The sequence below is a fragment of the Panicum hallii genome, chromosome 1, assembly GCF_002211085.1.
Source record: "Panicum hallii strain FIL2 chromosome 1, PHallii_v3.1, whole genome shotgun sequence".
Lineage (NCBI taxonomy): Eukaryota > Viridiplantae > Streptophyta > Magnoliopsida > Poales > Poaceae > Panicum > Panicum hallii.
The window spans coordinates 2,333,694-2,359,658 of NC_038042.1; the positions used below are offsets into that span (position 1 = coordinate 2,333,694).

The following is a 25,965-nucleotide window of genomic DNA, read 5'->3' on the forward strand; positions in this document are numbered from 1 at the left end:
TTTGGAGAGTGCCAGCTGGAAATGCTGCCGTTGCAGGAGTCCAGCCCAGGAGTGGACATTTGTGCACAGAAGCAGTTCAGTTCGGTTAGTCCCAGTGCACAGTTTCGTAGCATAGTTATCAAAACTAATTGTGCCGGCTAAGTTTCATAGGGTGAAACTTCTCTCTCATCCCATAAAACTGATGACCTGGCATAGAATTTAATGCGCCATGAAACTCGTATTGGACTAGCCTTATGAACATTAGATGAGTAGGGGGTGTTTGATCACGAACTCTGGATCACATCGGACATGGATATTCGTGTATCAATTAAGGGGACTAAACATGGGATAAACCGTGAAACTAATTGTATAAATAGAGAGTAATTTATTAGCATATATTTACTGTAGCACAATATTGCTAAAATTATAAACTGATTAGACTTAATGGATTCGTCTCGGGAACATATCCCCATTTATACAATTAATTTTATAGTTAGTCTATATTTAATATTTAATCGGTGTCCAGTATCGGAAGCCACGAACTCCAAACGCCACGTAGCTTAGGAATGTCATTGTGTGATGCGACAGCACACCATGTCCTCCACTCATCCTCGTGTTCCATCGCTCCCCGTGTGCACTGCTTACCTGCTCTCCGGCCGCCAAATCTTTCCGGATCGATCTTTTCATTGCCGGGCTTCAATAATTGAGAACTGCTGTGGCAGCTACTACTAATCAGTCTGATTTCCCATGAAAGAGCAACACAAACTTCAGATTTGATGACAGATCGTTCAGAAAAAACACGGAACCGATCAATGGTTACCACGATTTTACAAGCACACGAACACCATTACAATTCTTGTTGCGCATTCTTTCTCTGTCGAAGATCGATCGCCATGCTTCACGATTTTCTGAGAAGGAACGTCCGATTCCAGTCAGCTTGAGCCGGACGCTGCCTTCCAGTCGCTGACGACCTTAGCGAGCGTCTCGTACGACGCGCCACCGGGCTCCAGCCCGCTCGCCGCCGCCGCCTTGAGCTCCGCCACCTTGGCGCGCGCCGCCTCGCCCTTCTCGCCGTCCATCATCTCCTTCACCACCTCGGCGATGTCCCCGGCGAGGATCAAGCACCCGTCCGAACCCCCGACCTCGGGCCTCAGCGCCACCTTGGTCTCCTCGCACAGCATGACGGCGTTCTCCCTCTGCTCGGCGTACAGCGGCCACGCGATCATCGGCACTCCGGCCGCGAGGCTCTCGAGCACCGAGTTCCACCCGCAGTGCGTCAGCATCGCCTTGGTGGCGCGGTGGGCGAGGACTCTGGTCTGCGGGGCCCACGAGGGGACCACGTGGCCGAGGGCCTTCGTCCTCTCCGCGAACCCCGGGGGAAGGAAGCGCCGCGGGTCGTCCTTGCTCCTCGACCCGTCGTAGTAGCTCTCACCCGGGTTGGCGCCGCCGTCGCTGGGGCTCCGAACCACCCAGAGGAACCGGTGGCCGGACAGCTCCAGCCCGCGCGCCAGCTCGCGCGTCTGCGCCGTGGACAGCGCGCCGCCGCTGCCGAACGACACGAACAACACGGACCTCTCGGGTTGCGCGTCGAGCCAGTCGATGCAGCCGGTGGCGTCGGCGGCGGCGCCGTCGGTCGCCTGCCGTGTCACCGGGCCGATCGGGTACACCGGCGGGCGCCACGGCTCGGGCTGGCGGAGCACGGCCGCGGCGCCGGGCTCGACGGCGTCGAACGTGTTCACCAGTATGCCGGCCGCGTCGCGGTACCGCTCGCCGTGGTGCACCATCCACCGGTACGCGTCGCTGGCGCGGTCCTGGAGCGGCTGCAGGATGTCGGCGCCGGGCACCGGTACGCAGCCGGGGAGCCTGACGGGCCCCGGCAGGTCGCGGAACTCGGCGGCGTCCTCGGCGTCGAGGCGCGGGAGGTGGAGCATGAGCGAGAGCATGAGGAGGTTGGACGGGAAGAAGAGGTACCCCGGCACGCCGGCGTCGCGCGCCGCCCGCAGCGTGTCGGCGCCGAAGAGGTCGGCGACGAACGCGACGAGGTTGGTCGTGGACTTGAGGCCCGAGAGCACCGCAGTGAGCGCCGGGACGGAGCGCTGCGCCTCGACGGAGAGGAGCGTCTCGATGGCGGCGCCGGCGGGGAGGTCGCCGAGCGGGACGGCCGGGAGGGACGCGGCGCCGACGGCCGGCGGCAGGGACGCGAGGAAGGCGCGCTGCGCGGCGGAGTCGGAGCTGGCGTAGGTGAGCACGGTGACGGTGAACCCATGCGCGTCGTGCAGCCGGCGTGCCAGCTCGGCCAGCGGCGCGACGTGGCCCATGCCCGGGGACGAGAGCAGCGCGACGTGCGGCGGTGGCCCGCGCGCCGCCGCGGCCGTGGCTTCGGTCTCGCCGCAGCACATCGTGCGCTGAGGATGGAGACGACAAGTTTTCTGGGAAGTGCAGACTCTGGAGGTGGAGGGCGGAGGGGAGACGGGATCGAGCAATGCGTTTCTTCTTGATCTTGACGTGAAGGAGAGATCGATGGCGCCAGCTATAAATAACGCATGTCCTTGTGCCAGCTTAGCTTCTGCATTTCCCCTTTTATAAGAGCAACTTGGAGAGAATTCATTTGTGCATGCCATTCACGAATTTGACCCTAAAACAAAAGTTGAGGGACTATATTGGCCAATTTAAAAGTTGAGGGATGAAGTTGATCCTCAGATTAAAGTTAAGGGACCAAAATGCCTATTTTGCCTTCTTAATTCTAATCTGTGGTTGGAAATCCCAGGCAAGATATCTGCACTAAAACTCTGCCCAAGCATTTGAAAACCAGCTCTGTTTTGTCTTGATACATGCATATTCCAAGAGTTAGCTTATTATTTCTCCTTTCCATACTCAAACAGGAACGATATACAAAATAACTATAGTTCCATCCAGGACATTTTGTGTTGTAAGTTGTATCTCAAACTCAAGTGCAATTTTATTATTTGGAATTGGTCTTTAATCCTTGGTTTCCTCTTTCAGGTTAGTGTGGGACAATCAGAAGCAAAGGTTTGTAAATGATTAAATAAATTTATAAGCCCATTAATGTTATCCACCATATCAGTTTATACATGTCATAAATTCGAGCGTCTAATGTGCCATCTCTAACTGTACAAGTTTTTATGTATTCCATTTTTCTAGGTCACTTTTATTCCAAGGCAACTATTTACCATAATCCATCCCCTGTTTTCATGTGCAGATTGAGGCTATAATGAATGACTTTATTCAACTTGAACCACAGTTCAATTTATTTGAAGCAGAGACTATGATGGAAGGTTAGCATAATTATAGACGTTAGACGAGAGCATCTTTAATGTACAAAGCTGCCATGCAAGTTAATATGGCATGCTCCTATCATTCTTTGGTTGAGCTATTTATTGGTGCTTCCGCATTTGAGTGTAGCTTTAGTGTTAGTGTGCGCCTGCGAGGAAAAACCAATCTGCATGAAGTTATGGACCATTGTTTACATGATGACAGCCTGTGTTACAATTTCTCTTCTCTAATATTATAGACCTATCTTCTGTATAGGTACGCTTGATGGATTCACATTTGATTCAGATGAGGAGGGTGATAAGCTCCCTGAATCACAGGCCTATCAAAATGATCAGAATAATGAAGATGACGGTCAACCTAAGGCGAAAACCAAAAGAAAAGCTGAGAAACCAGTGGTATGTTTTCTTGCTTCCACTTTAGATGATAACTAACTTGGTATAACCCAATTATGTGAGTGTTCGAGACAAAAATAACCCAATTATCTGTAGCTAGTTTCTGGGATTTTCTTATGTACAGAAGATGGCCATTAGAGTGTTCCAGACTTGTAGTGATTGGGAATTATGAATTAGATGTGTTTAATTCCAGATTGAGTTTTTATAAGTGGCATTTGAAGGCTTAATTATTAATATGCTTGTGCGTATCTTGTTATTATGTCCTTGCACTAAGGGTCATTATCAGGAAATTTGCATGAGCCTTCAGCACTGGCCTTCCTGTTTCCTTAGGCTTCCTTGCTGCTCCCATGTTCAACTAGCAATTTCACATAACCATTACCAAAGATGTAGAGAACGATCTACCAGCAGGTTTCGCTTGCTATATCTTCCTTAGTGCTGGCGCGCTGTTATTCTCATTTAATATTGTGCATCGACATCAAGGTGCTCCTGATGGAAGCCCAAACTGATTCCTGTGACATGCAGGGGAAGGCACCGAAGAAGGCCAAGGGTGCAGGGAAGGCCCCTAAAAAGGGCGCGAGGAAAACCCAGCCAGCGAAGAGAACTAGGAAGGCGAAGAAATGATATTTGTTGATTTGTTTGCGAAAAAATGGCTGTTGAGAACTTGAGATAGCTGGCGGCTGATAATTCACTCTGAATTCTGATTGTCTGAATTTGCCGAGATAACTGATCTGGGTCCATCGGGTGTAACATCATGTAGCACTTAGGAGTATTTTAGAGATGAAAAAAAAGAAGAGAAAATGTAAAATTGCAAAGACGATACTGTGTTTACATACTCCAGGAGCTCTGTATCCTCATTTCCATGTAGAGTTTGTAAGCTAATACAAAATTCTGGAGTTTTTCCAAAATGTCGGACCAGGTCCAGGCAGTTTGTTCGTTAATTCAAATTTCACATTCGAACTTGGTAGTTCCCCAGATGGTTAAAGCTCTGGCACGACCGATCCCTGCAGCTCCGGCACATCCCGAGCCTCACTCGCAAAAAATTCGAGCGACTCCACTTCAAAGTTCAAATTCCCCTTGATTTGGTTGATTTCACTTCAAATTACCAGCTTTCCACCAAAGGAAACGACATGATATATTTTTTATTTTTTATATAAAAAAAGATCATTATTCCTTTCGAATCCGTCCTTGCCCGTCATGCTCTGACAGACGGGTGCCGGAGCAATAATTGTCGCAGCGTCCAAGGTTGCCCCGGCCGTCCGATCGCCCGCTCCCGTCCATCCCACCCGTCCGCCCTCTGCCCCAGGCGTCACCAGCCGGGCGCAGAGAAACCGAGGCGACGCGTCATCCCTGCCCGGCTGCCCCCCTTCATTTCCGTGTCCTCTTCAATTTGCAGAGAAGCAGCAGCAGCAACGCCGCCTCCGCCTCCGCCTTCCCGTTCACACCGCCGCTCCGCTCTTCTCCTCGCCCCCAGCCGCCGCGGCCGCCATGCCCTAGCGCCGTATTCTCCGCCCCGAGCTCCGTCGGCCGCCTCCAGCGCCCACCGTGGTCGGACGCGCTCCCCGCATCTGGGCGGGCGGGCGGGCGGGCTGGTCGTCGGCGCGCCCCTGCCGCTCCGTCGCCGGTGCCATTGTACTTGTACGCGCTATCTTAACCCCCACTTGAGCTTCACTCATCCGCCTCTCTCCCTCTGCAGTCTGCGCTAGCTTGCGGTGTCTCTGCTCTGCGATTTGGTTTGCTGGTTGCTGTTTACTTTGTCCCAACTATTTGGACTTTTGGGCTAACCGGTCTTATTGTTAGAAATTGGACACCTCTAGTAAGCCTCCATAAACCCTCGCCGTGGCCCCGTCTCGCCCTTGCTATCGGCCGTCCCCGATCCCTTCCACAGGGCCAGTGGCGGCGCGGTCGCCCAAGCTGGTAGGTGCGCCTCTCCCTCCTTGATTCTCCTCGGTGGCGGAGGGCCCGGTATTGTCCGGTATTGCCCGGGCAATACTTCGGCTCGGCCCAGCCCAACTAAAAAATTAACCCTATCCAATTCCCCAATCCCCACCGTGACTCCCTGCTCCAGGGCTCCCGTCCCGACCTCGCAGGCTCGCACGCCTCCGCCGGCGCTGTCTACAAGGCGATCAAGGACCGGCGGAGGCGCGGAGGCTCCGGAGCAACGCCGCCGGCGGAGGCCGGGCCTACGACGCCGCCGCCCGCCGGTGCCCGGTGGCACGCCCGCGCCCGTGGACCTCGAGGACCCGCCGACCCGGACTCTGGAGATTGTTTCCGGCCGGCGGAACGCGCGGTGCTGGCCGGACACCGAGCAGGAGCCGTCGCTGTCGGGGTACTTCCAGTTCCCGCTGGTGGCCGCGACCCGCGAGGAAGGTCAGCCAAGGGGAGGCGCTTGACGGGCTGCTGGACGAGCGGCTGCACGCAGACTCGCAGAGGCGGCGGTGGCTGCAGGTGTGTGTGATGCCGCATTGTGCTTCCAACTAAGATCTTTACATTTGTTTATAAAGTGCATCTGCCTGTCTATGCAATACGTAAGTGCTCCCAAAAACTGAGAATATAGTCTTTTTCCTTGGATCAGTTAAAAATTAAGTTTTGCTTGAGAAGATATAATTTATTCTCAAGCTTTTATCCCCCCAACATCATAAAGTTTATTAAATAAGGTACTTAGACTTATACAGGCATTGTTTTAAAGAATGAAACGATAGTTTGATTTTTCCGGTTATATCCAAATTTCAAATTGAATCTTTGGATCTGAACTTCGAGGACCAATTGTGCATTTGGCTACATATTAGCAAAAGGAATTGTGGTGTTTGATAAAAAGGCAGTAACAATGAAATGATATTTTCTTAGCTCGTTGTCTCGGCAATACCTTGATTTTGTCGCGTCCTCCGCCACTTTCTCCTAGGGGTGTAACGAGACTAATTTTTTGATATTACCATTTCAATTGATTGGCTGCAGGTTGGTCGGCGTTAACTGAGTCAGGTTGCTTGTTCGCTGCGGAGTGGGAGCTTAATCGGCCACCATGGATGGTAAGCGTGCCTTTCATTTCCCCAACCCTCTGGTTACCTACATGCGTTATGATGTGTCAGTAGTGGGGAGTATGTGTTTCAGATAAAATGGGTTTATTGTGATTTGGAGTAAGATTATCATAAATGCTTGGTGAGCTAGGGTGTCAAACCCTTGTGCTAACATGGTCATCAGCCAAGTGCCCAAGTTAGATTTGGGACAGAAGTTACAGCTCTAGCATATAATCTGGAATTATGGTTGCACTTGCACAGTGGTGAAGTTTCATTACAGGAGTACAGAAGGGGAACGATGTGCAACGTTGCTGCAGCAAATTGAACAAAATAGCTTTCCTATTTACAAATGGACTGAGCTGTACATGATCAAAGTCTGCCATTTTTTCTGATTATGCAATAAGTAGATCAATGCTATCAAGAGAAGCAGGGAAACAATTAGAATAATCATAATACCACACAGTTTTGCTGAATTGTATCACAGTTCGCAGCTTTTAATTGTGTGCCCTGAGTATAGCTTCTGCTTCATATTGTCAATTTCTCATGACTATTTTTTCTCAAACAGTCGATAAGCAAGAAACAATGGAGGAGACCATCCTTGTTGGTGATGATCTCATGCGAGGGCCGCCATCACCTGTCATACCGAAAGAGATTGCATCGCATGTCCTTGAAGGCGTCGAGCTTTGTGATGGTATACTAAGGAATCTTTTCTTATGTGAGTAATTGCTTTTTTCTTACATCGATATTATCTTTCTCTTATTCCTTGTGCATTTATGTGGGAAAATGTTATGAGAAAAACATCATTTCTGTTCTCCAGGCCTGCAAATAAATGATATTGAGCCATTCTGCCAAGATGAAATCGTGCTATACCGACAATGTGCTGAGAAAAGGGTTAGTTGTATTAAAACCATTTGCCTGTTATCTGATTTTGTTTGGTGTTTATTAAACCGTATAGCATTGCATCTTATTATAACAGGACAAGGAAATAAGAGAACGGATGCAAGATAGTGAATATAAACTGGGTTCTTCAATGCCTCTGGAAGAAGCAAAGGGGAGAGCTACCCAACTCCAATCAGAAGTCACGCTGCTAGAAAGGTAGTTTATTAACTGATGATTTTGCCTGTTATACTACCATAGCATCATCATAACACGAGTCCTGTCTCCTAGATGAACAATTAAGTTTTTTCTTTCTCATAAGAGATTTAGGAGCTGTAGTAGAGTGATCCACTTAACAACAAATGTCTTTATGCTGAATGCTTCCATGGGTATTTCGAATTTGAACTAGTAAACTAGACAGGGAGCAGGAGAAAAGTGGTAGGAACATGGTAGTATAGTCTGTGACTCATCCCATGATCCTGTTAATCCATTTGATGGTTACGCAGATGACAGCTCTTTGCTTTTATCATGCTTTGACGGTTATCGCACCTATTAGACCTAACTGGCATTATGATATTATTATCAAGCTTTATGTAGGAAACGAGCCCTGCATGAGCAAAAGCTTATGTGATTCTACTGGGGGTGGATTGGGTAGTTTGTGGAGAGATAGGGATAGTAACCATGCTGAGAATGCAGACAAAAAGTTATGTTGAGTAACTCTCCAAGAGGCTAGTGTCCTTTTCCCACCCAAAACATTCAAGCTCTTAATGATGGATCACAGCACACAGTGCATGTTAGTTTTATTCTGCCAAATACATAGTTGCTTATTTTCTTATACTATATACTTTCAAACTAAATTGCTACCCTACCTCATATATCTTGGTGGCTGATGCCAACAGAATCATAAAAAAGGAATACTCATAAATGGTGCTGTTTCAGTACACTTAAGTACTTTTAGATTGATTAGCTGCACAGTTCCTGCTTGGTGTACTATAGGAAGGAGCTTTTTAGACCTTTGCACACCAATTATTCTTTCTGATGAGTAGTTCTTATTCTGTTGTTCCACAGGCTTATGAGTAACACTGGACCTTCCAAAAGAATCACCAGTTAAACCACATGCTGCTGATGTTTTAGCGCAGTACCTGTCGTTTCTCTTTTATAAGTCATATTTTGCTAAGCACAGGAATTAGGAAGACACAAACAAAAGGAATGTAGATTGACACGACCAGGGTATCCTTGGTTTTAAATCTCTTGGGCCTAAGAGAGAATAGTTATTGTGGATGTTACTCATGAATGCTGAGAGGTCAAAATAAAGCTCTAAATAAAAGAGGGCAAAAGAGAGAAAAAATTACCAAATCTGCATTTGAATCTGGTATTTTTGAATAATATTAGGAAACTTACAGGCATTACATTTTAAAATGGAGGCCTTGTGTTGGTAATATACTACGTCCATCCCAAATTACAATTCGTTTTGGATTTTCTAGATACATATTTTGCTATGCACCTAGATGTACACTATATCTAGATATATAGCAAAAACTATGTATCTAAAAAAGCCAAAACGAATTGTAATTTGGGATGGAGGGAGTACATTTTTTATTTTGCTGTTAGTTACAGTACGGTAAACATCAGGAATCATGACTTGTAGTGAATTTCCTATTAATTCATTCATTCTGCTTGTGTGGGGTCTTATACTTCTCTGTAGGCGCCTGATTCTTGCAAGTGGACTTGAGGGTATGGAAGGATTTCGGCAGAGATGGAGCTTGCACGGACAGCTTGAAGATACAAGGTAGTTATTTTGACTCCGTACCAGTCATATACTAACTTGTGCTCATTTTGGTCTTTACAATGGAAAGGTTTGCCTTGTAAAAGTGAACCATGAGAATGTAGTGGACTTCAAAATTAAGATTCATGGAATGATAATAACTCAAAAGTCGGCAGCCTCTTAATTTACATACAAATAATGGGTCTAAGTTACCAAATCACATATCTGAAAAAGATCTTATCAAATTATTCTGTTGGGTCTGGTTAGCCTCTTAGTTAAGTAGTATGAGCAGAATTGCTCTGAGATCATTTAACAGGAAAACTTAATTAAGCGTTTTTGTAGCGGGACATGATTGAGCAGACCTGCCTTGCTCTTTTACCTTCTTAATCAATATTCGTTATTTCAGTTCCACTGTGGTTTTTGCCATCATATTATAATCATGCCATTTTCTATGGCGCAGCATGCTCTAGAGTGTAGACTACTGTGGTTATTTAAAGCAGGTTACTGAACTTGCGTTACTGAAGTGCGTCAGGGCTTTCTTCAAATGAAATTGTCCATTGTTTGAGGGGATAAATCAAACTTATTTCTTAAACATGATCAGCTTGTGTTTTCTGTTCTACTTTGCAATCTTGTCTTTGCAGGAAAAGACTTGTGGCACTGAACCGTGGCATTGGAAAAAGAGAGAACCAAAGTTCTATGGGGGAAGGGACAAAATCAGCTCCAGCTGGGAAGAGGTGGTTCTTTTGGTAGGTTAGTATCGTGTATTAATTGCAACATCACTCACTTATTAATTTCTTCAATACTGTACCCCCAAACCAGCCATTGTATTTGCTAGTGAATGGATTTGCTTATACGCAGCTTTAATTTTTGAATTTGAAAATACAGAAATCAGTTAAGTGTAGACCTTGAAACCATTTGTTGTAATGTACGTATATTCTCTGCTCATTTTCCCATACATCTCTGCCAGGCTGCCAGCGCCTCTTCATGAGTTAATGACAATCTTGGTTGTTTCTTTATCAGTGGAGTAGGTTGTCTAATATACTCTACCCTGTGCTTGCCGCGGATTTACAGTACGCGCTGTGCAGGGTCCGCAAACCCCAAAGGCAGCCCCATCCAGCTGTACAACCATTTTGATCTTTTGATCCAGATGTTGCGGATAACTTATTAGCTTCCTTTGAGCAACTTCCTGAAGCAAGATTGAAACTGGTAGAGCTATAATATGTCGACTCTACGCACCTCTATGGTCGTACTCGTGTCTTCTGCCTCTCAACTCTCAATATGAAACCTTACTCTGAAGATTCCATTGCTTTTGTCATGAGATATGTCTGGATTGCTGACTGTGATCTTAGTGTTGTTTGTTCCATCGCCTTTTGGTTGTTGTGGAATTTGAATTCAGATCATGACACCACCTGGGGCACTCATATGCTGAACTAGTTTGTTGCCCAACTTTTAATTTTCTGAAGTTGAGTTGCTGGATTGTTTTCGTTTTTCTTTCTCTTTTCTTGCTCTTCTTTATCTTGGGCATAATGTTTTTCTCCGGCGTTGACATCATGGTTCATGGAACAGCTACGCAGATGCTGGCCATGTAGAATCTGTTGCAATAATGTAGAGAAGATGGCACTCAACACCGGGACCTAGAAGGCGAGAACAAGAACAGGCACCCAGATTTCATCAGCTGATCTGTTCATCCCCTGACCATCTCTCTCTCGCCAGCTCCGGCGTTCCCCGGCATGACAAGCATGGAATCGTTTCATGTGGAGCGGCGAGCGAGGAGCAGTTGACTTGCCGAGACTTGATCCGCGAAAAGCCATGCTTGGTTCCAACGACACTCGTTTTGGTCAGAGCCTCAGAGAGTCGTCCTCCCGGCTATAAGAAGGCGTGTTCGTGCACATCGTACCACTCACACCAGCGCGTCCACCTTTCCCTGTCTGCCATCGTCTCCTCCCTCCTCGGTCTCACCCAGCAACCAGATTGCCATGTTCCCGGCGGCGGCGCTGCTCGCCTTCCTCGTCGCGGCGGTGGGCGCCCAGCCGATGGACCCTGGCCAGCCGAGCAACCCCCTCCTGTCGGACCCGAACATGATCCCTGTCTACATGAGCCCCGGCTCGCCCCCCACCTACGTGAGCTGCTACAAAACACCCCGCAGGGCCAGCAAGGGGCGGAGCCCATGTGCTCCGTCCTGGCGCGCCAGTGCCCCAGCGGCTGCCGGGACACCTGCTACGTCCACTGCCCGTCCTGCAAGCTCGTCTGCCGTAAGCCTCTGACCGCATTCTTCCCGGCATATTAAGATTTAATTTTGATCGGTTTTTGTGTGTGTGTTCCCTGCTAAACGTTCGCATCTGATCGAGAGCAGTGTGCGAGCTGACCAGCACGGAGTGCTACGACCCGCGCTTCGTCGGCGGCGACGGCAACAAGTTCCTGTTCCACGGCCGCCGGGACGCCGACTTCTGCCTGGTCTCCGACGCCAACCTGCACAGCAACGCGCACTTCATCGGCAAGCGCAGCGCCCAGGCCGCGCGGGACTTCACGTGGGTGCAGGCGCTGGGCATCCGCTTCGGCGGCCACCGCCTGTACCTCGGCGTCCGGCGGACGGCCGCTTGGGAAGCCGTCGTGGACCGCCTCGCCATCACCTTCGATGGCGCGCCCGTGCCGCTGGACGCCGCGGCAGGCGCCAGCTGGAGCCCCGCCGCGGCGCCCGCGCTGTCCATCTTAAGCACGGGCGCCGCCAACGGCGTGGTGGTGCGCCTGGACGGGCGGTTCCGGATCGTGGCCAACGCGGTGCCCGTCACCGAGGAGGACTCGCGGGTGCATGCACGGGTACGGCCGGCCCCCCAAGGACGGCAGCCTCGCGCACCTCAACGTGGCGTTCAAGTTCTACGCCATCAGCGCCGACGTGCACGGCGTGCTGGGCCAGACCTACCGGCCGGACTACGTGAGCGCCGGGGTGGACGTCGGCGCCAGGGTCCCCGTCATGGGCGGCGCCCGCAGGTACCAGGTGTCCGACATCTTCGCCACGGATTGCGAGGTGGGGCGGTTCGCCGGAGACGACGAGGGGCTCGCCGCCGCCGGGCCCATGGACATCATCGAGGAGCCGACCGCCGCGCTCTGCGGCAGTGGGAAGGGCGGCGCCTGCCTGGTCTGCAACAAGTGAGGCCGGCGGCGAGCGAGTTCCCAGTGACGAAAGAGAGGCACCTGCTAGTTTAGTGTTTTTTTTTGGGTTCGTGTGTCGAATTGCGTACGTGCGTGCTGACATGGCTGATACCATGGATTCTTTTGCGCAAGTATTACCATCTTGTCGCTGTTTTGATTTTTTCTCCAGCAGTTATATTTCAGGTGATTTGTGCACTTTTTTTTATAGTTCCATTTCCATCTATGCTAAAACAAAGGTCAATGCCCATCAGAATATTCAGTAGTTTGCTCTGGAAAACTGTTCATGTTTTGCAGCCTGCTTTCTTGGACTTGGCATTTGGTGCAGCATTTGCAGTTTTCTTAACATTGGAGATGATACGAGTAAGAGACATATTGCTTTCTCTTCCCAAGTTCTTTTAACTTATTTTCTTTTAATTTGAATAACCTGTGCTCTTTGCCCCACAAAATGTTTAACCATGCATCAGATTTGGGAAATATACCCTCTTGGGCATGTTGTGCATCAGTTTATGAACGCCTTTACTGACCATCGTGATTCTGAAATTCTTATCGTCAGGTAGGTGTGCCTTAGTAGGGCTTCATTTCCCTCATTTCATATCTCATCTTCTTTTTCATGCCCTGCGGTATGATAAACCTAATATTATTGGTGTTTTCAGCCATTTTTCACTCTTATTGGGCTGTGCACTTCCTAAATGGATGTCATCTGGATTAAATGACCGACCGCTTGCCCCTTTCGCTGGAATTCTCAGCTTAGGGATAGGTGATACCATGGTAAGTTCTATGTCTAATGTGTGTGACCTGTTAATTATTATATTTGATCCACATGATAAATTCTCTCCTTTTCTTTCCTAGGCATCAATGATAGGGTACAAGTTTGGCGTGTTAAGATGGAGCAAGACAGGAAGTGAGTTCAGTTTCTTACTTTCGTCTGTGTTTTGTCCTTCCACTCTTTGTTCTCACTTGTATGCTTTGGTCTTCTCTGAAATATTAGAGAAAACAATTGAAGGCACAGCAGCAGGCATAACTTCTGTGCTCGCAGCCTGCTCGATTCTGGTGTCGCTCTTAGCTTCCAGTGGATACATTCTTTCGCAGGTTCGACCACATTCGTGCTTTTAAGCTACTGAAAGTAAAAATAAGCAAAGCAAGCACAATGCTGTACTGACCATCTTTTCCTGCTGACACAGAATTGGCTATCACTCCTGATAGCTGTAACATTGAGCGGATTATTGGAGGCATATACAGCACAGCTCGACAATGCTTTCATACCTCTCGTGTTCTATAGTCTTCTATGTCTATAGGAATAACTTTTGTACATCAAACTGACCTTGAGGTCCTTTTCTTTTCTTGCTAATATATGATAGTATGTAGTGCGATATGTTATTCCGACAGGACTCACTCGGTCTCCTCGGCTCATCAACTGCCTGATTCGACTGATCACATTCTCTGTGATACTGTGTTCAGAAGTTCAGGAGTCGGGGTGCTCATGGTCAAAACAGTCGGTACAGGCGTAGGAACAGAAGTAGGAAAACATATATGTTCTCCAGTAGATCGCATTTTTGGTATAGTTGATTGTACATGAAGTACTATCGGAACCTGTCATTGGAATATAGTACATGTTGTTCCTTCAAACTATTTGTGGGCACGGTGTTTCTGTCAGCTGGGTTGCCCACAGGCAAGAATGGAGAGGTGACTGGGCGGGTCTGCAAGATTTTGGTACTCAGATTCATATACGTTGTGTTTTTGTTATCATCTTTCAGATATATCGATCCGAGCTTGCAGATAGCATGGTACTTTGATTTGGATGCTTTCGATCATCATCGTGTGCTGTGTGGAGTGTGGGCTGATCATGTATCATGAACAGGAATGTGCCGCTTAATGGCGTCCAAGCACGCCCTAACTCGAATTCATCGCAGCTGGTACGGTACGGGCTCCTTAGCAGGGAAGGAATAGGAAACGAGACGGGGACGTCCCCTCCTGGCCCCACATGTCACGGACGCGCAGGCAGCCAGGAGCCGACGGGACTCGCCGCCGACATAGAGGGAAGGCGGCGGCCGTAGGGTGGGGAGAGGACTCTCCGAAAGGAAATAAAAGGCCCAGGACGCGGCGGGCACGGGCCCAATTCCGGAACGAGCCGAAGCCCACCGCGAGAGCCGCAGAGCAAACCCTACTGCCCTTGCCGGGAGTCCGCCACACCCACACAGACGCGAAGAGGGGGTGAGAGAGGCGGAGAGGCGGAACGAGTCGAGCCGCGCCCCGCCTCCGTCGGAACCCCTTATAAGCCGCCTCCCCCCAAACCCTCCCTTCCCCTAGCCCCTATTCCTGCCCCCGCACGAGCGCCACCGCCCAATCGAATCCGAGACGCCGATCTCGGATTCGCCGCCGCCGCCGTCCCCGCCGCACCCAGCGCCTGGCGTCGCCCCTCCTCCTCGTCGCGCTCCCCTCCTCCCCGCCGCTCGTCAGGTAACGCCGAGATCTGCCCCCGCGCGCTCTGTTTCGTTTGGTCCGACGGCGCTCGATCCGCCTGCGGGCGCTGTTCGTTGCTGCCGGTTTCCGTGGGCCTTTGCAGGATGCAGTAGCTGATAGCAGACAAATGCCGGGTCAGATCTGACTCAGACCGTGTCGGAAAAAAACCCTAGTCATTTCTAGTTTCATTCGTGCCCACGTTAGCGTTCGAGCGCGCCGCACGCCCGGCACCCCTTTTCAAAATATTCCCAACCGACACCCCTTTTCCCAATTTTGTTTTTTATCCCTTTTTAAAAAAAATTCGCCACACCCACACAGACGCGAAGAGGGGGTGAGAGAGGTAGAGAGGCGGAACGAGTCGAGCCGCGCCCCGCCTCCGTCGGAACCCCTTATAAGCCGCCTCCCCCCAAACCCTCCCTTCCCCTAGCCCCTGTTCCTGCCCCTGTTCCTGCCCCCGCACAAGCGCCACCGCCCAATCGAATCCGAGACGCCGATCTCGGATTCGCCGCCGCCGCCGTCCCCGCCGCACCCAGCGCCCGGCGTCGCCCCTCCTCCTCGTCGCGCTCCCCTCCTCCCCGCCGCTCGTCTGGTAACGCCGAGATCTGCCCCCGCGCGCTTTGTTTCGTTTGGTCCGACGGCGCTCGATCCGCCGTGAAACTAATTGTATAAATAGAGAGTAATTCACAAGACGAATCTACTAAACCTAAGTAATCCATCATTAGCATATATTTACTGTAGCACAATATTGCTAAAATTATAAACTGATTAGACTTAATGGATTCGTCTCGGGAACATATCCCCATTTATACAATTAATTTTATAGTTAGTCTATATTTAATATTTAATCGGTGTCCAGTATCGGAAGCCACGAACTCCAAACGCCACGTAGCTTAGGAATGTCATTGTGTGATGCGACAGCACACCATGTCCTCCACTCATCCTCGTGTTCCATCGCTCCCAGTGTGCACTGCTTACCTGCTCTCCGGCCGCCAAATCTTTCCGGATCGATCTTTTCATTGCCGGGCTTCAATAATTGAGAACTGCTGTGGCAACTACTACTAATCAGTCTGATTTCCCATGAAAGAGCAACACAAACTTCAGATTTGATGACAGATCGTTCAGAAAAAACACGGGAACCGATCAATGGTTACCACGATTTTACAAGCACACGAACACCGTTACAATTCTTGTTGCGCATTCTTTCTCTGTCGAAGATCGATCGCCATGCTTCACGATTTTCTGAGAAGGAACGTCCGATTCCAGTCAGCTTGAGCCGGACGCTGCCTTCCAGTCGCTGACGACCTTAGCGAGCGTCTCGTACGACGCGCCACCGGGCTCCAGCCCGCTCGCCGCCGCCGCCTTGAGCTCCGCCACCTTGGCGCGCGCCGCCTCGCCCTTCTCGCCGTCCATCATCTCCTTCACCACCTCGGCGATGTCCCCGGCGAGGATCAAGCACCCGTCCGAACCCCCGACCTCGGGCCTCAGCGCCACCTTGGTCTCCTCGCACAGCATGACGGCGTTCTCCCTCTGCTCGGCGTACAGCGGCCACGCGATCATCGGCACTCCGGCCGCGAGGCTCTCGAGCACCGAGTTCCACCCGCAGTGCGTCAGCATCGCCTTGGTGGCGCGGTGGGCGAGGACTCTGGTCTGCGGGGCCCACGAGGGGACCACGTGGCCGAGGGCCTTCGTCCTCTCCGCGAACCCCGGGGGAAGGAAGCGCCGCGGGTCGTCCTTGCTCCTCGACCCGTCGTAGTAGCTCTCACCCGGGTTGGCGCCGCCGTCGCTGGGGCTCCGAACCACCCAGAGGAACCGGTGGCCGGACAGCTCCAGCCCGCGCGCCAGCTCGCGCGTCTGCGCCGTGGACAGCGCGCCGCCGCTGCCGAACGACACGAACAACACGGACCTCTCGGGTTGCGCGTCGAGCCAGTCGATGCAGCCGGTGGCGTCGGCGGCGGCGCCGTCGGTCGCCTGCCGTGTCACCGGGCCGATCGGGTACACCGGCGGGCGCCACGGCTCGGGCTGGCGGAGCACGGCCGCGGCGCCGGGCTCGACGGCGTCGAACGTGTTCACCAGTATGCCGGCCGCGTCGCGGTACCGCTCGCCGTGGTGCACCATCCACCGGTACGCGTCGCTGGCGCGGTCCTGGAGCGGCTGCAGGATGTCGGCGCCGGGCACCGGTACGCAGCCGGGGAGCCTGACGGGCCCCGGCAGGTCGCGGAACTCGGCGGCGTCCTCGGCGTCGAGGCGCGGGAGGTGGAGCATGAGCGAGAGCATGAGGAGGTTGGACGGGAAGAAGAGGTACCCCGGCACGCCGGCGTCGCGCGCCGCCCGCAGCGTGTCGGCGCCGAAGAGGTCGGCGACGAACGCGACGAGGTTGGTCGTGGACTTGAGGCCCGAGAGCACCGCAGTGAGCGCCGGGACGGAGCGCTGCGCCTCGACGGAGAGGAGCGTCTCGATGGCGGCGCCGGCGGGGAGGTCGCCGAGCGGGACGGCCGGGAGGGACGCGGCGCCGACGGCCGGCGGCAGGGACGCGAGGAAGGCGCGCTGCGCGGCGGAGTCGGAGCTGGCGTAGGTGAGCACGGTGACGGTGAACCCATGCGCGTCGTGCAGCCGGCGTGCCAGCTCGGCCAGCGGCGCGACGTGGCCCATGCCCGGGGACGAGAGCAGCGCGACGTGCGGCGGTGGCCCGCGCGCCGCCGCGGCCGCGGCTTCGGTCTCGCCGCAGCACATCGTGCGCTGAGGATGGAGACGACAAGTTTTCTGGGAAGTGCAGACTCTGGAGGTGGAGGGTGGAGGGGAGACGGGATCGAGCAATGCGTTTCTTCTTGATCTTGACGTGAAGGAGAGATCGATGGCGCCAGCTATAAATAACGCATGTCCTTGTGCCAGCTTAGCTTCTGCATTTCCCCTTTTATAAGAGCAACTTGGAGAGAATTCATTTGTGCATGCCATTCACGATAAACTTATGTACTACCTCATTTCTTAGTATGTGACACTATGAACTTTTATCTAACTTTTGACCAATACTAGTAAAATTTTTAAAAGGTACTACTTGATCTATAATCAAATGCACTTTAGGTTTGACTTCTAGATTTAATTATTTGCATAATTTTTTACAGAGAGAGTAAAATACACTACTGGCCTTGAAATTAGCACAGGGTGGCATCCCAGTCTCCAAACTTTTAAAATACACGTTCACATCCGTAAACTTGCTAACTATATTATGTGAGGTCCAAATCACAGTTGATTAAGTTAAATCAAAAGTTATATAGTTTGTTCAAATAAAATTATCTACAAAACATATACACATAAAAATAATTTATACCAACTTACTTGTACAGATATATTCAAATATGAAAGATATGTATTAAAAATTGAAAACAAGAAACACACATAACCTTTTTTGGAAAATTTTAAAAAATAAATAAATTTTGAAGGAAATATTTAAAAAATATTTGGCATATAATTAACTTAGAAAATGCAAGAGCTGTTCAGAAAATTTCAAAAAATATATAAGTTCCACATAGCTTGAAATATTTTTCACTTTGTAAGTTAAAAATGATGATTTGGACTTCATATGATACAATTAGCAAATTTAAGAATCTAAATATGCATTTTAAAAGTTTAGGGATCGTGATGACACACTGAACCAAGTTCAAGGACCGGCTGTGAATTTTACTCTTGCAGAAAAGATGACAAATCAAAAGAACTAAAAAAAGAAAAAAGAAGAAATTTAAAAAGGAAAGGAAAAGAGCTAAGCATGGCATGGGCTTCCCTTCAAGGAAAAAAAAACATTGCATGGGCTTCCATCTCTCCGTGGTGGGCCGAACTGGGCTGACCGAACTGAGACAGAGTTCATCAACTTCGCCTGCAAGTAAGTAGGCTAACCGACAGATAAGAGGCCTCTCCATCTCAAAGCTGGCGGCGATCCCTTTCGTCTTCTCTGCTTCCGCTTCCGCCTCTCGCGTCGTGTTACCCCAGGCTGCCCCCCAAACCCTCGTCAATAACCGTCCGCCGCCATGGCGCCGCCGGAGCATCCCACCCCCGCCGCGCCGTCGGAGCAGTCGCAGCCTCCGCCGCCGGCGGCGGCTAAGGGGAAGGGGAAGAAGAAGGATGACGACGATCTGGTGAGTCCGCGCGAAAATCTCGCATTTCCTGCTTTGATCTGGTGCCTTGGCCTCGCCTGACGTGTTCGACGGGGCAGTCAGAGGAGGATCTGGCGCTCAAGGAGCAGCTGGAGCTGTACGTCCTGCGGGCGCAGGACGCGGATCCCGGTGTGCAGAAGCTCGCCCTCGAGAGCATGAGGTATTCACATCCACCAGATTCAGTTCTAGGGTTGCGTTTCCCCCTGTCGCAACGTCCTACTGCTTTCGTTTAAATTTGTCTCGCTGCGATGTGTGGTTGAATTCAGTGTGCCGTATGCTTTCTATTCCCTGATGGGATAAAATTAAGAGGAGTTCTATTGAGTACTGCTGCCATAGTTTGTGCAAACCAACAGCTTGCTTAACTCCTTTTGCTGTCACTTAAACTGAACCGTTTCAGGCAGGAGATTCGTTCTGCCACAAGCTCAATGACTTCTGTTCCGAAGCCGCTGAAATTTCTCCGCCCACACTATGGAACCCTAAAGTCCTACTTTGAGACCATGCCAGAATCTGAGTTGAAGGTATGTGTGAAGTGTTGATCACACAGGTGTGCTGTGATTTAGATTGGTTTGATACAGTGCTGATGTCAACTTGCTGTTTTGTAGAAATACATGGCGGACATACTGTCGGTGCTAGCTTTGACAATGTCCGTTGAAGGAGAAAGGGTATGTGCCTGCTGTGATAATTATCTCCCCTACTGTAGTAGATGAGCTATTCTTGTTTATTGGAGAAAAAAGGTCTTCAGCTGTTCTCATTCAACTCCAGTTGACCTCAGCTCCTAGAATTCAATTTCCCACACCTTTGTTTTTCAGGAGTCCCTGAAATATCGTTTATTGGGCTCTGAAGGAGACATTGGTTCATGGGGTCATGAATATGTAAGGTATGTACAAAACCAAAGTAATCAATATAGTTCTTCCAGCCAGTGAAATCTAAATATTTTGCATATAGTTACCTCATACTGAAATGCCATTGTTGATTAAGCTATATTTCAATATCTCTATTTTGCCGTTGTCAGTTTGCATGCTATTTTTGTATCAATATTGTTTGATTCTAAATGAATAACTGTCTACAGAAATTTGGCTGGCGAGATTGCACAAGAGTTCCAAAAGCGTCAGGTTGCCCTCTCACTCATTCTATAATAGAATTCATGAATCCTTTTGTGCTGTTGTCATCCATAACTCAGTGTGCCTGGTTCTTCTATTTAACGCCTGTTAAAGTTCTAACATTGTTGTTTGATTGTTTCTTAGTCTTTATTTCCTATTGCATCTGACCTCTGGTAATCAACATCTTTTTCATCAATATCAAAATTTTAGAATTTTGAATTCCGTGGTTAGAGCTTCTAGTGTAGGTTGTTGGATAGTTGAAAATAGTAATATGTCTTAATTGATATTATAAGCACCTACATTTCATCCTCCCTGTCTCATTTTTGTGTCCCTTATTATCTATCATTTTTATGAGTCCCATGTACTTCGTAACCACAATCAAATTTCGTTGCAAATAGCTGTAAACTTTTTGTTGTGCTTGTTCTTGTTTTATTTCTCTTTTCATGCTACTGGGCTGCAATAGTGGAATTAAGTAGTGTCATTGTTTAGCTTTCAAACCTCTAATGCTGGTTTCCATTGTTGCCAGGATGATGACTTGCCCATTGATGCCCTAATGGAGCTCGTGCAGCAAATTATTTCATTTCACATGAAGGTTTGTTCTGATTAGAGTTCATGGTTGAATGCTTATTTATTCTGTTTATCTTGAAAAATGTTTATTTTTTTGGTTATGCTAACTTTTTATATCTTCTATTATTTTTATTAGCATAATGCTGAACCTGAAGCTGTAGATCTTCTGATGGAGGTACCTTCGATCCTTATATTACTAGTTTGCTCTCAGAGCACACTCCCAATATTTCTTTCTATTGAATATACTGATGCATAAATTCCATTGTTTTGCAGGTTGAAGACCTTGATTTGCTAGTTGAGCACGTGGACACTACAAACTACAAAAGAGCTTGCTTGTACCTTACGAGTTCGTCCAAGTAAGCATGCATCTCTTTATCACATCTTGTATGCTTTTCTATTGTATTGCCTCCACCCTCTATTTTCGAACGGATGCGGCACTTAGATATACTTGAGTTTCTATGAAATTAATGTAACACTTTTCTGTGCCTGAACGTGAAACTTGCAGATACCTTCCGGCTCCTGATGATATGTTGGCACTTGACATAGCATATACCATCTACATGAAGTTTGGAGACCTTGCAAGCGCTTTGAGAATTGCTCTGCAACTTGAAAAAGTTAGTACATGAGTATCTCATGCCATGCTACTTCATTTTAGAACCGAATCCATATTAACGCATGTTTTAATATCTGTAGCCCATGCAGTATGTGAAGCAAGTCTACACATCAACTGATGATTTTATGCTCAAGAAACAATTCTCATACATCATAGCACGCCACGTAAGCCTCCCTCCGCCCCCATTTTCCTCTCTGTATGTCAGATACCATGTGTGCTAATATATTCAATCATGGCAACTAGCTTGCACATGACATTGAGATTACCTCATTATGACCTTGTTTTGTACCATCATCTCTCCTCTTCTGAAGGGTTTGGCTATGGAGATTGATGATGAGATAGCTGCTGATGACAATGACAAGGAGATTTTGCAAGAAATAGTTAATAATACTAAGCTGAGTGAGGGGTACCTTACTCTTGCTCGTGATATTGAGGTCATGGAGCCAAAATCTCCTGAGGATATATACAAGGTGATGTATATTTTACTGCTTTCCATTTTTGTGGTGGCACTAGTCATCCATAATAATTGTGGTTGTGTAATTTGTAGGTCCATTTGATTGATGGCCGTGGTGCCAGCTCCAGTCTTGATTCTGCAAGACAGAATTTGGCTGCAACATTTGTCAATGCATTCGTGAATGCTGGGTTTGGCCAGGTTAGCTTTTGAGACAAAACCATTACTTGTGGCCCGATTTGTGTGAAAAATAGTCCATCTTGAGTTCTTCTATATACTTTGTGTGCAGGACAAGTTGATGACTGCTCCATCTGATTCGTCCAGCAGTGGGTCTTCTGGAAACTGGTTGTTCAAGAACAAGGAACACGGAAAAGCCAGCGCAGCAGCTAGTCTGGTATAATTACAGTATTCTTTATGTTTTTAAACCAGAAAGTCTTTGTTTTATTTGAACTATCCAATAATAGTTAGATAACTTGAATCTTGTTTTGTTTGTACTATCCAATAATAGTTAAATAATAACTTGTTGTTTCCAGGGAATGATTCTCCTGTGGGATACTGATTCTGGGCTTGCTCAGCTTGACAAATACTTGCATAGTAATGACACTCATGTTGTTGCTGGAGCGTTGCTAGGTATTGGAATTGTCACGTGCGGCGTGAAGAACGATTGTGATCCTGTATGTACCTTACTTTATTAGACTTGCTTCCCTCGGCTCCCTGCACCCCCCCCCCCCCACCCCTAATATCCTAACCTTTCTGCCAGGCTCTTGCTATTCTCATGGAGTATATTGGAAAGGAAGACTCAAACATTCGTATTGGCGCAATATTGGGTCTTGGAATCGCATATGCTGGTTCCCAGAAAGAAGAGGTGGAAATTAGTGATTACTGTCTTGTGTCCCACTGATTAATTATACGTTTCTTATTAATATTGTTTCTTAAACCTCAGCTTAAAATGCATCTTTCTGCTGTGTTGGGAGACTCCCAATCACCTCTTGAGGTCTTGGTCTTCTCGGCCATTGCCTTGGGATTGGTGTTTGTCGGTTCTTGCAATGAAGAGATTGCACAGTCAATCATATTTGCCTTGATGGAGCGTAGTGAGGCTGAGTTGGCAGAGCCCATTATAAGGTTGCTTCCTGTTGCGCTTGGCCTTCTATATCTTGGAAAACAGGTAATTTAAGCAACCTGGAGAGATAGTTCTGATTTTCCAATGGGTAATTTAAGCCCAATATTGTTGAGTAGGTTAAGTATTCAAATAAGTTGTTTACCCTGTTGCCACTTGCCACTTTCCAAATGTAGTCTAGATATACTCCCTACTCTTTCCACATGCCACTTTAGTGACTTTCAAAGATGTGTTTAGCTGCTATTACTTAACACTGATAGCCAATTCATATTTCAGGAAAGTGTAGAGGCTACTGCGGAGGTCTCTAAAACATTTGATGAGAAGATAGGGAAGTACTGTGATGTAACGCTTATGTCATTGGCATATGCCGGGACAGGGAATGTGCTTAAGGTATTTAATATCCTGGCAAAGGTTTCTAGCAACTTCAAACTTGTAAAAAACTTGGATTGTTTGGTTTGAATATATGTTTTCCAACTCTGCTTGCAGATTCAGAAACTTCTTGGCATTTGCTCACAGCATCTTGAGAAAGGCGAAACACACCAAGGGCCAGCTGTCCTTGGAATTGCTCTTATTGCTATGGCTGAAGAATTAGGAGCTGAAATGGCCGTGCGCTCACTTGAGCGTCTTTTGCAGTATGGCGAGCAGAATATTAGACGGGCAGTTCCTCTTGCTCTTGGTATACTCTGTATATCTAATCCCAAGGTATGTGGATAAGTTGGTCTTACATCCTAAGTCTCTCAAATGTGAAATCTATCTCCTGCTCAAATCATTAATACCTGATAAGTGAATTGTTAAGAGCTTTGGTTTCATGAAGATCTGTATTATACTTGAATCCTTTCAGAGGTTTGTAAATTGGCAAAATTGTGTTACACGCGCTTGGAAATGCCCTCTAATGAGACCATGAGTCACTGCATAAAGGGATGCACCAACCAGCGCACACATTCTATTCTCGATAAATTATGGATACTTTTTAGAAAAAAATATTGACCATAAAACCTATGTAACAAAGTTTGGTCTGTGAGCTAACTTTATTTTTGTTCTCGCAATTCAAAACTTTTTGTTCCCTCAGTAGGTCCAGAACACAAGACTTCGAGTTGGATCCATTACCATATAGGAATTAACTATATCTAAGCAAAATAAATTTCATAACACCTTTCTATAATAGACACAATCACACATGGAAAATTTTGCATGGTTTCCTCATTATTGAAAGTGTAGCCAAATTATCCCTGCTGTAATTTATAAACCAAATTGTGTAGTACATCATTTATGCCTATGCAAGGTTCTTAATTTTGGATTACACATTTGCTTGTTGCATATTCTTCTTTCCAACCACCAAAATACTCTATTTGGATAACCATTTAGTTGTTGTTCAGTGGTGCATTTAATTGAATAGTTTGCATAATATTACAAAACTGTGTACCCAATCAGGCAAAATTTCATTGCTATTACTTGCCTTATCAGGTAAATGTGATGGACACATTGAGCAGATTGAGTCATGACGCAGATGCTGATGTGTCAATGGTTTGTATTTTTTTTTACCTTTTTGTACCTATCCGTTCCTTTCTTAATTTTATATATCTTACATCCTAATTTAAATTTCTCCAGGCTGCAATCATCTCATTGGGTTTGATTGGTGCTGGGACGAACAATGCCAGAATAGCTGGCATGCTTCGCAACCTTTCAAGTTATTACTACAAAGAAGCTGCTCACCTGTTTTGTGTAAGTGTATAGCTCTGTAATGGTCTTTTGGCGTCCTTAGCCCTTACTCCATGATGTACAAAATGTACAATGGTCTCTCTGTGTTGCATAAGTTGATTGACTTTTGTTCTGTTCATCAGGTAAGAATTGCTCAGGGTCTTGTTCACCTTGGAAAGGGCTTGTTGACCCTTTCTCCATACCATTCTGATCGATTTCTTCTTTCCCCGTAAGTGACTATCTCTGAACAGCCAATTCACCTGTGAATGTCACTGGATTACACTTGAATATTTTTTCTATTTTCCTTTGGTCTTTCTAGAATGGCGCTTGGGGGGCTTGTCACTGTTCTGCATGCCTGCCTTGATATGAAGTCCACCATCCTAGGGAAATATCACTACATCCTTTACATTATTGTCCTGGCAATGCAGGTATGTTTTAATAATCAATTGCCACTGAGTCTGTGAATGCAACAGAGAACTGTTGGATTCTGTGGTTGAACTCTATTTTGCTTATACAGCCGAGGATGCTTTTGACGGTGGATGAGGATCTGAAGCCCCTATCTGTCCCAGTTCGGGTTGGGCAAGCTGTCGATGTTGTTGGTCAGGCAGGAAGGCCCAAAACAATTACGGGCTTCCAGACGCATTCCACACCTGTCTTGCTTGCAGCTGGGGAGCGTGCTGAACTAGCTACTGAAAAGTAATAATGCAGATTGAACTAACAATGTATTACACCATTTGTATGTGTTTCTCCCAGGAAAGCTAATTACTGTTGGTTTGTGTTGTGCAGATACATTCCACTGACACCGGTACTTGAGGGCTTTGTAATTCTCAAGAAAAACCCAGAATATCACGAGGAGTGAGACTATGCCTGATAGATATAATGCTGATTACAGGCTCGCCTGCACTGCAACCTCATAAGCCCTGGTGGTTGTCCTTGATATGGACCCTTGTTATGCCCTTCCATCACTTGCTCGGCACCTTTTGGTGGTTCATCAAATAGGCTAGCTTTTCACACCAGAGTTGTAGCTGACTTAATTGCATGTTTGGTTGTGTGATGGCATACTAGTTGGATATGCATGCTGGGGGGCGTGTAGGTGTTAAAATGTTGCTGTTACTTGTACCACCAGATTATTTGTATCTATCTTTGTATCGGAATTACTGAGGGCATGCTTAGAACTGACTCGTTGATACGATGGCACGCAATAGCATTTTTGGCTTTTGACTCGTGCTCTTTTGTGTGATAAGTTGCGTCGTAATTCGACACTCAACTCTCTGCCTTGCCGCTCTTACCCCTTACTGGACGACTTTTATAATGCCCTTGCCTGTCTCAATTAACGAAGTTCCACCA

The 25,965-nt window shown here is 48.0% G+C and overlaps 6 protein-coding genes and 1 pseudogene across 10 annotated transcripts; 5 read left to right on the forward strand and 2 right to left on the reverse strand.

Annotated features, from left to right (window-relative positions):
• Positions 1-727: 727 nt before the first annotated feature.
• Positions 728-2,595, reverse strand: LOC112878801 (UDP-glycosyltransferase 72B1-like). Its single transcript, XM_025943021.1, has one exon. It carries the CDS (start codon positions 2,376-2,378, stop codon positions 912-914), a length of 1,467 nt encoding a protein of 488 aa, XP_025798806.1. The 5' UTR covers positions 2,379-2,595; the 3' UTR covers positions 728-911.
• A 271-nt stretch (positions 2,596-2,866) lies between these two features.
• On the forward strand, positions 2,867-4,570 carry LOC112878802 (DNA-binding protein BIN4-like). The gene is made up of 5 exons (XM_025943022.1): positions 2,867-2,908; positions 2,983-3,009; positions 3,200-3,275; positions 3,529-3,668; positions 4,188-4,570. Exons 3-5 carry the CDS (start codon positions 3,212-3,214, stop codon positions 4,284-4,286), a joined length of 303 nt encoding a protein of 100 aa, XP_025798807.1. The 5' UTR covers positions 2,867-2,908; positions 2,983-3,009; positions 3,200-3,211; the 3' UTR covers positions 4,287-4,570.
• Positions 4,571-5,743: 1,173 nt separating this feature from the next.
• Positions 5,744-11,019, forward strand: LOC112888669. Of its 4 annotated transcripts, none has more exons than XM_025954965.1 (8): positions 5,744-6,110; positions 6,618-6,688; positions 7,242-7,391; positions 7,494-7,567; positions 7,653-7,771; positions 9,258-9,341; positions 9,959-10,067; positions 10,884-11,019. In XM_025954965.1, the coding sequence occupies exons 2-7, from the start codon at positions 6,682-6,684 to the stop codon at positions 10,065-10,067; spliced, it is 543 nt and encodes a 180-aa protein (XP_025810750.1). In that variant the 5' UTR covers positions 5,744-6,110; positions 6,618-6,681; the 3' UTR covers positions 10,884-11,019. The 4 variants fall into 4 exon arrangements, with proteins under 4 accessions (XP_025810750.1, XP_025810732.1, XP_025810757.1 ...); XM_025954947.1 differs by lacking the exon at positions 10,884-11,019 and adding an exon at positions 10,285-10,680; XM_025954972.1 differs by lacking the exon at positions 10,884-11,019 and adding an exon at positions 10,338-10,680.
• A 189-nt stretch (positions 11,020-11,208) lies between these two features.
• Positions 11,209-12,608, forward strand: LOC112888663 (annotated as a pseudogene).
• LOC112884282 (dolichol kinase EVAN-like) lies at positions 12,522-14,093 on the forward strand (the record flags this gene model as incomplete). Its single annotated transcript, XM_025949666.1, has 7 exons — positions 12,522-12,650; positions 12,762-12,827; positions 12,932-13,020; positions 13,121-13,235; positions 13,317-13,368; positions 13,456-13,556; positions 13,649-14,093. Coding segments are annotated over 7 exons (666 nt in total), but the record flags the coding sequence as incomplete, so codon positions are not given.
• A 1,930-nt stretch (positions 14,094-16,023) lies between these two features.
• Positions 16,024-17,807, reverse strand: LOC112902468 (UDP-glycosyltransferase 72B1-like). The gene has a single exon (XM_025971605.1). It carries the CDS (start codon positions 17,655-17,657, stop codon positions 16,191-16,193), a length of 1,467 nt encoding a protein of 488 aa, XP_025827390.1. The 5' UTR covers positions 17,658-17,807; the 3' UTR covers positions 16,024-16,190.
• A 1,032-nt stretch (positions 17,808-18,839) lies between these two features.
• On the forward strand, positions 18,840-25,841 carry LOC112902344 (26S proteasome non-ATPase regulatory subunit 2 homolog A-like). 2 transcript variants are annotated; one of them, XM_025971410.1, is made up of 25 exons: positions 18,840-19,054; positions 19,132-19,232; positions 19,470-19,590; positions 19,675-19,734; positions 19,882-19,949; positions 20,142-20,184; positions 20,699-20,764; positions 20,876-20,914; positions 21,013-21,095; positions 21,245-21,353; positions 21,433-21,516; positions 21,664-21,822; positions 21,900-22,004; positions 22,093-22,197; positions 22,337-22,477; positions 22,564-22,668; positions 22,747-22,968; positions 23,197-23,310; positions 23,407-23,622; positions 24,385-24,444; positions 24,529-24,642; positions 24,762-24,847; positions 24,938-25,046; positions 25,136-25,314; positions 25,405-25,841. In XM_025971410.1, exons 1-25 carry the CDS (start codon positions 18,947-18,949, stop codon positions 25,475-25,477), a joined length of 2,670 nt encoding a protein of 889 aa, XP_025827195.1. In that variant the 5' UTR covers positions 18,840-18,946; the 3' UTR covers positions 25,478-25,841. The 2 variants fall into 2 exon arrangements, with proteins under 2 accessions (XP_025827195.1, XP_025827271.1); XM_025971486.1 differs by having other exon boundaries at positions 21,442-21,516.
• The last annotated feature ends 124 nt before the right edge of the window (positions 25,842-25,965 follow it).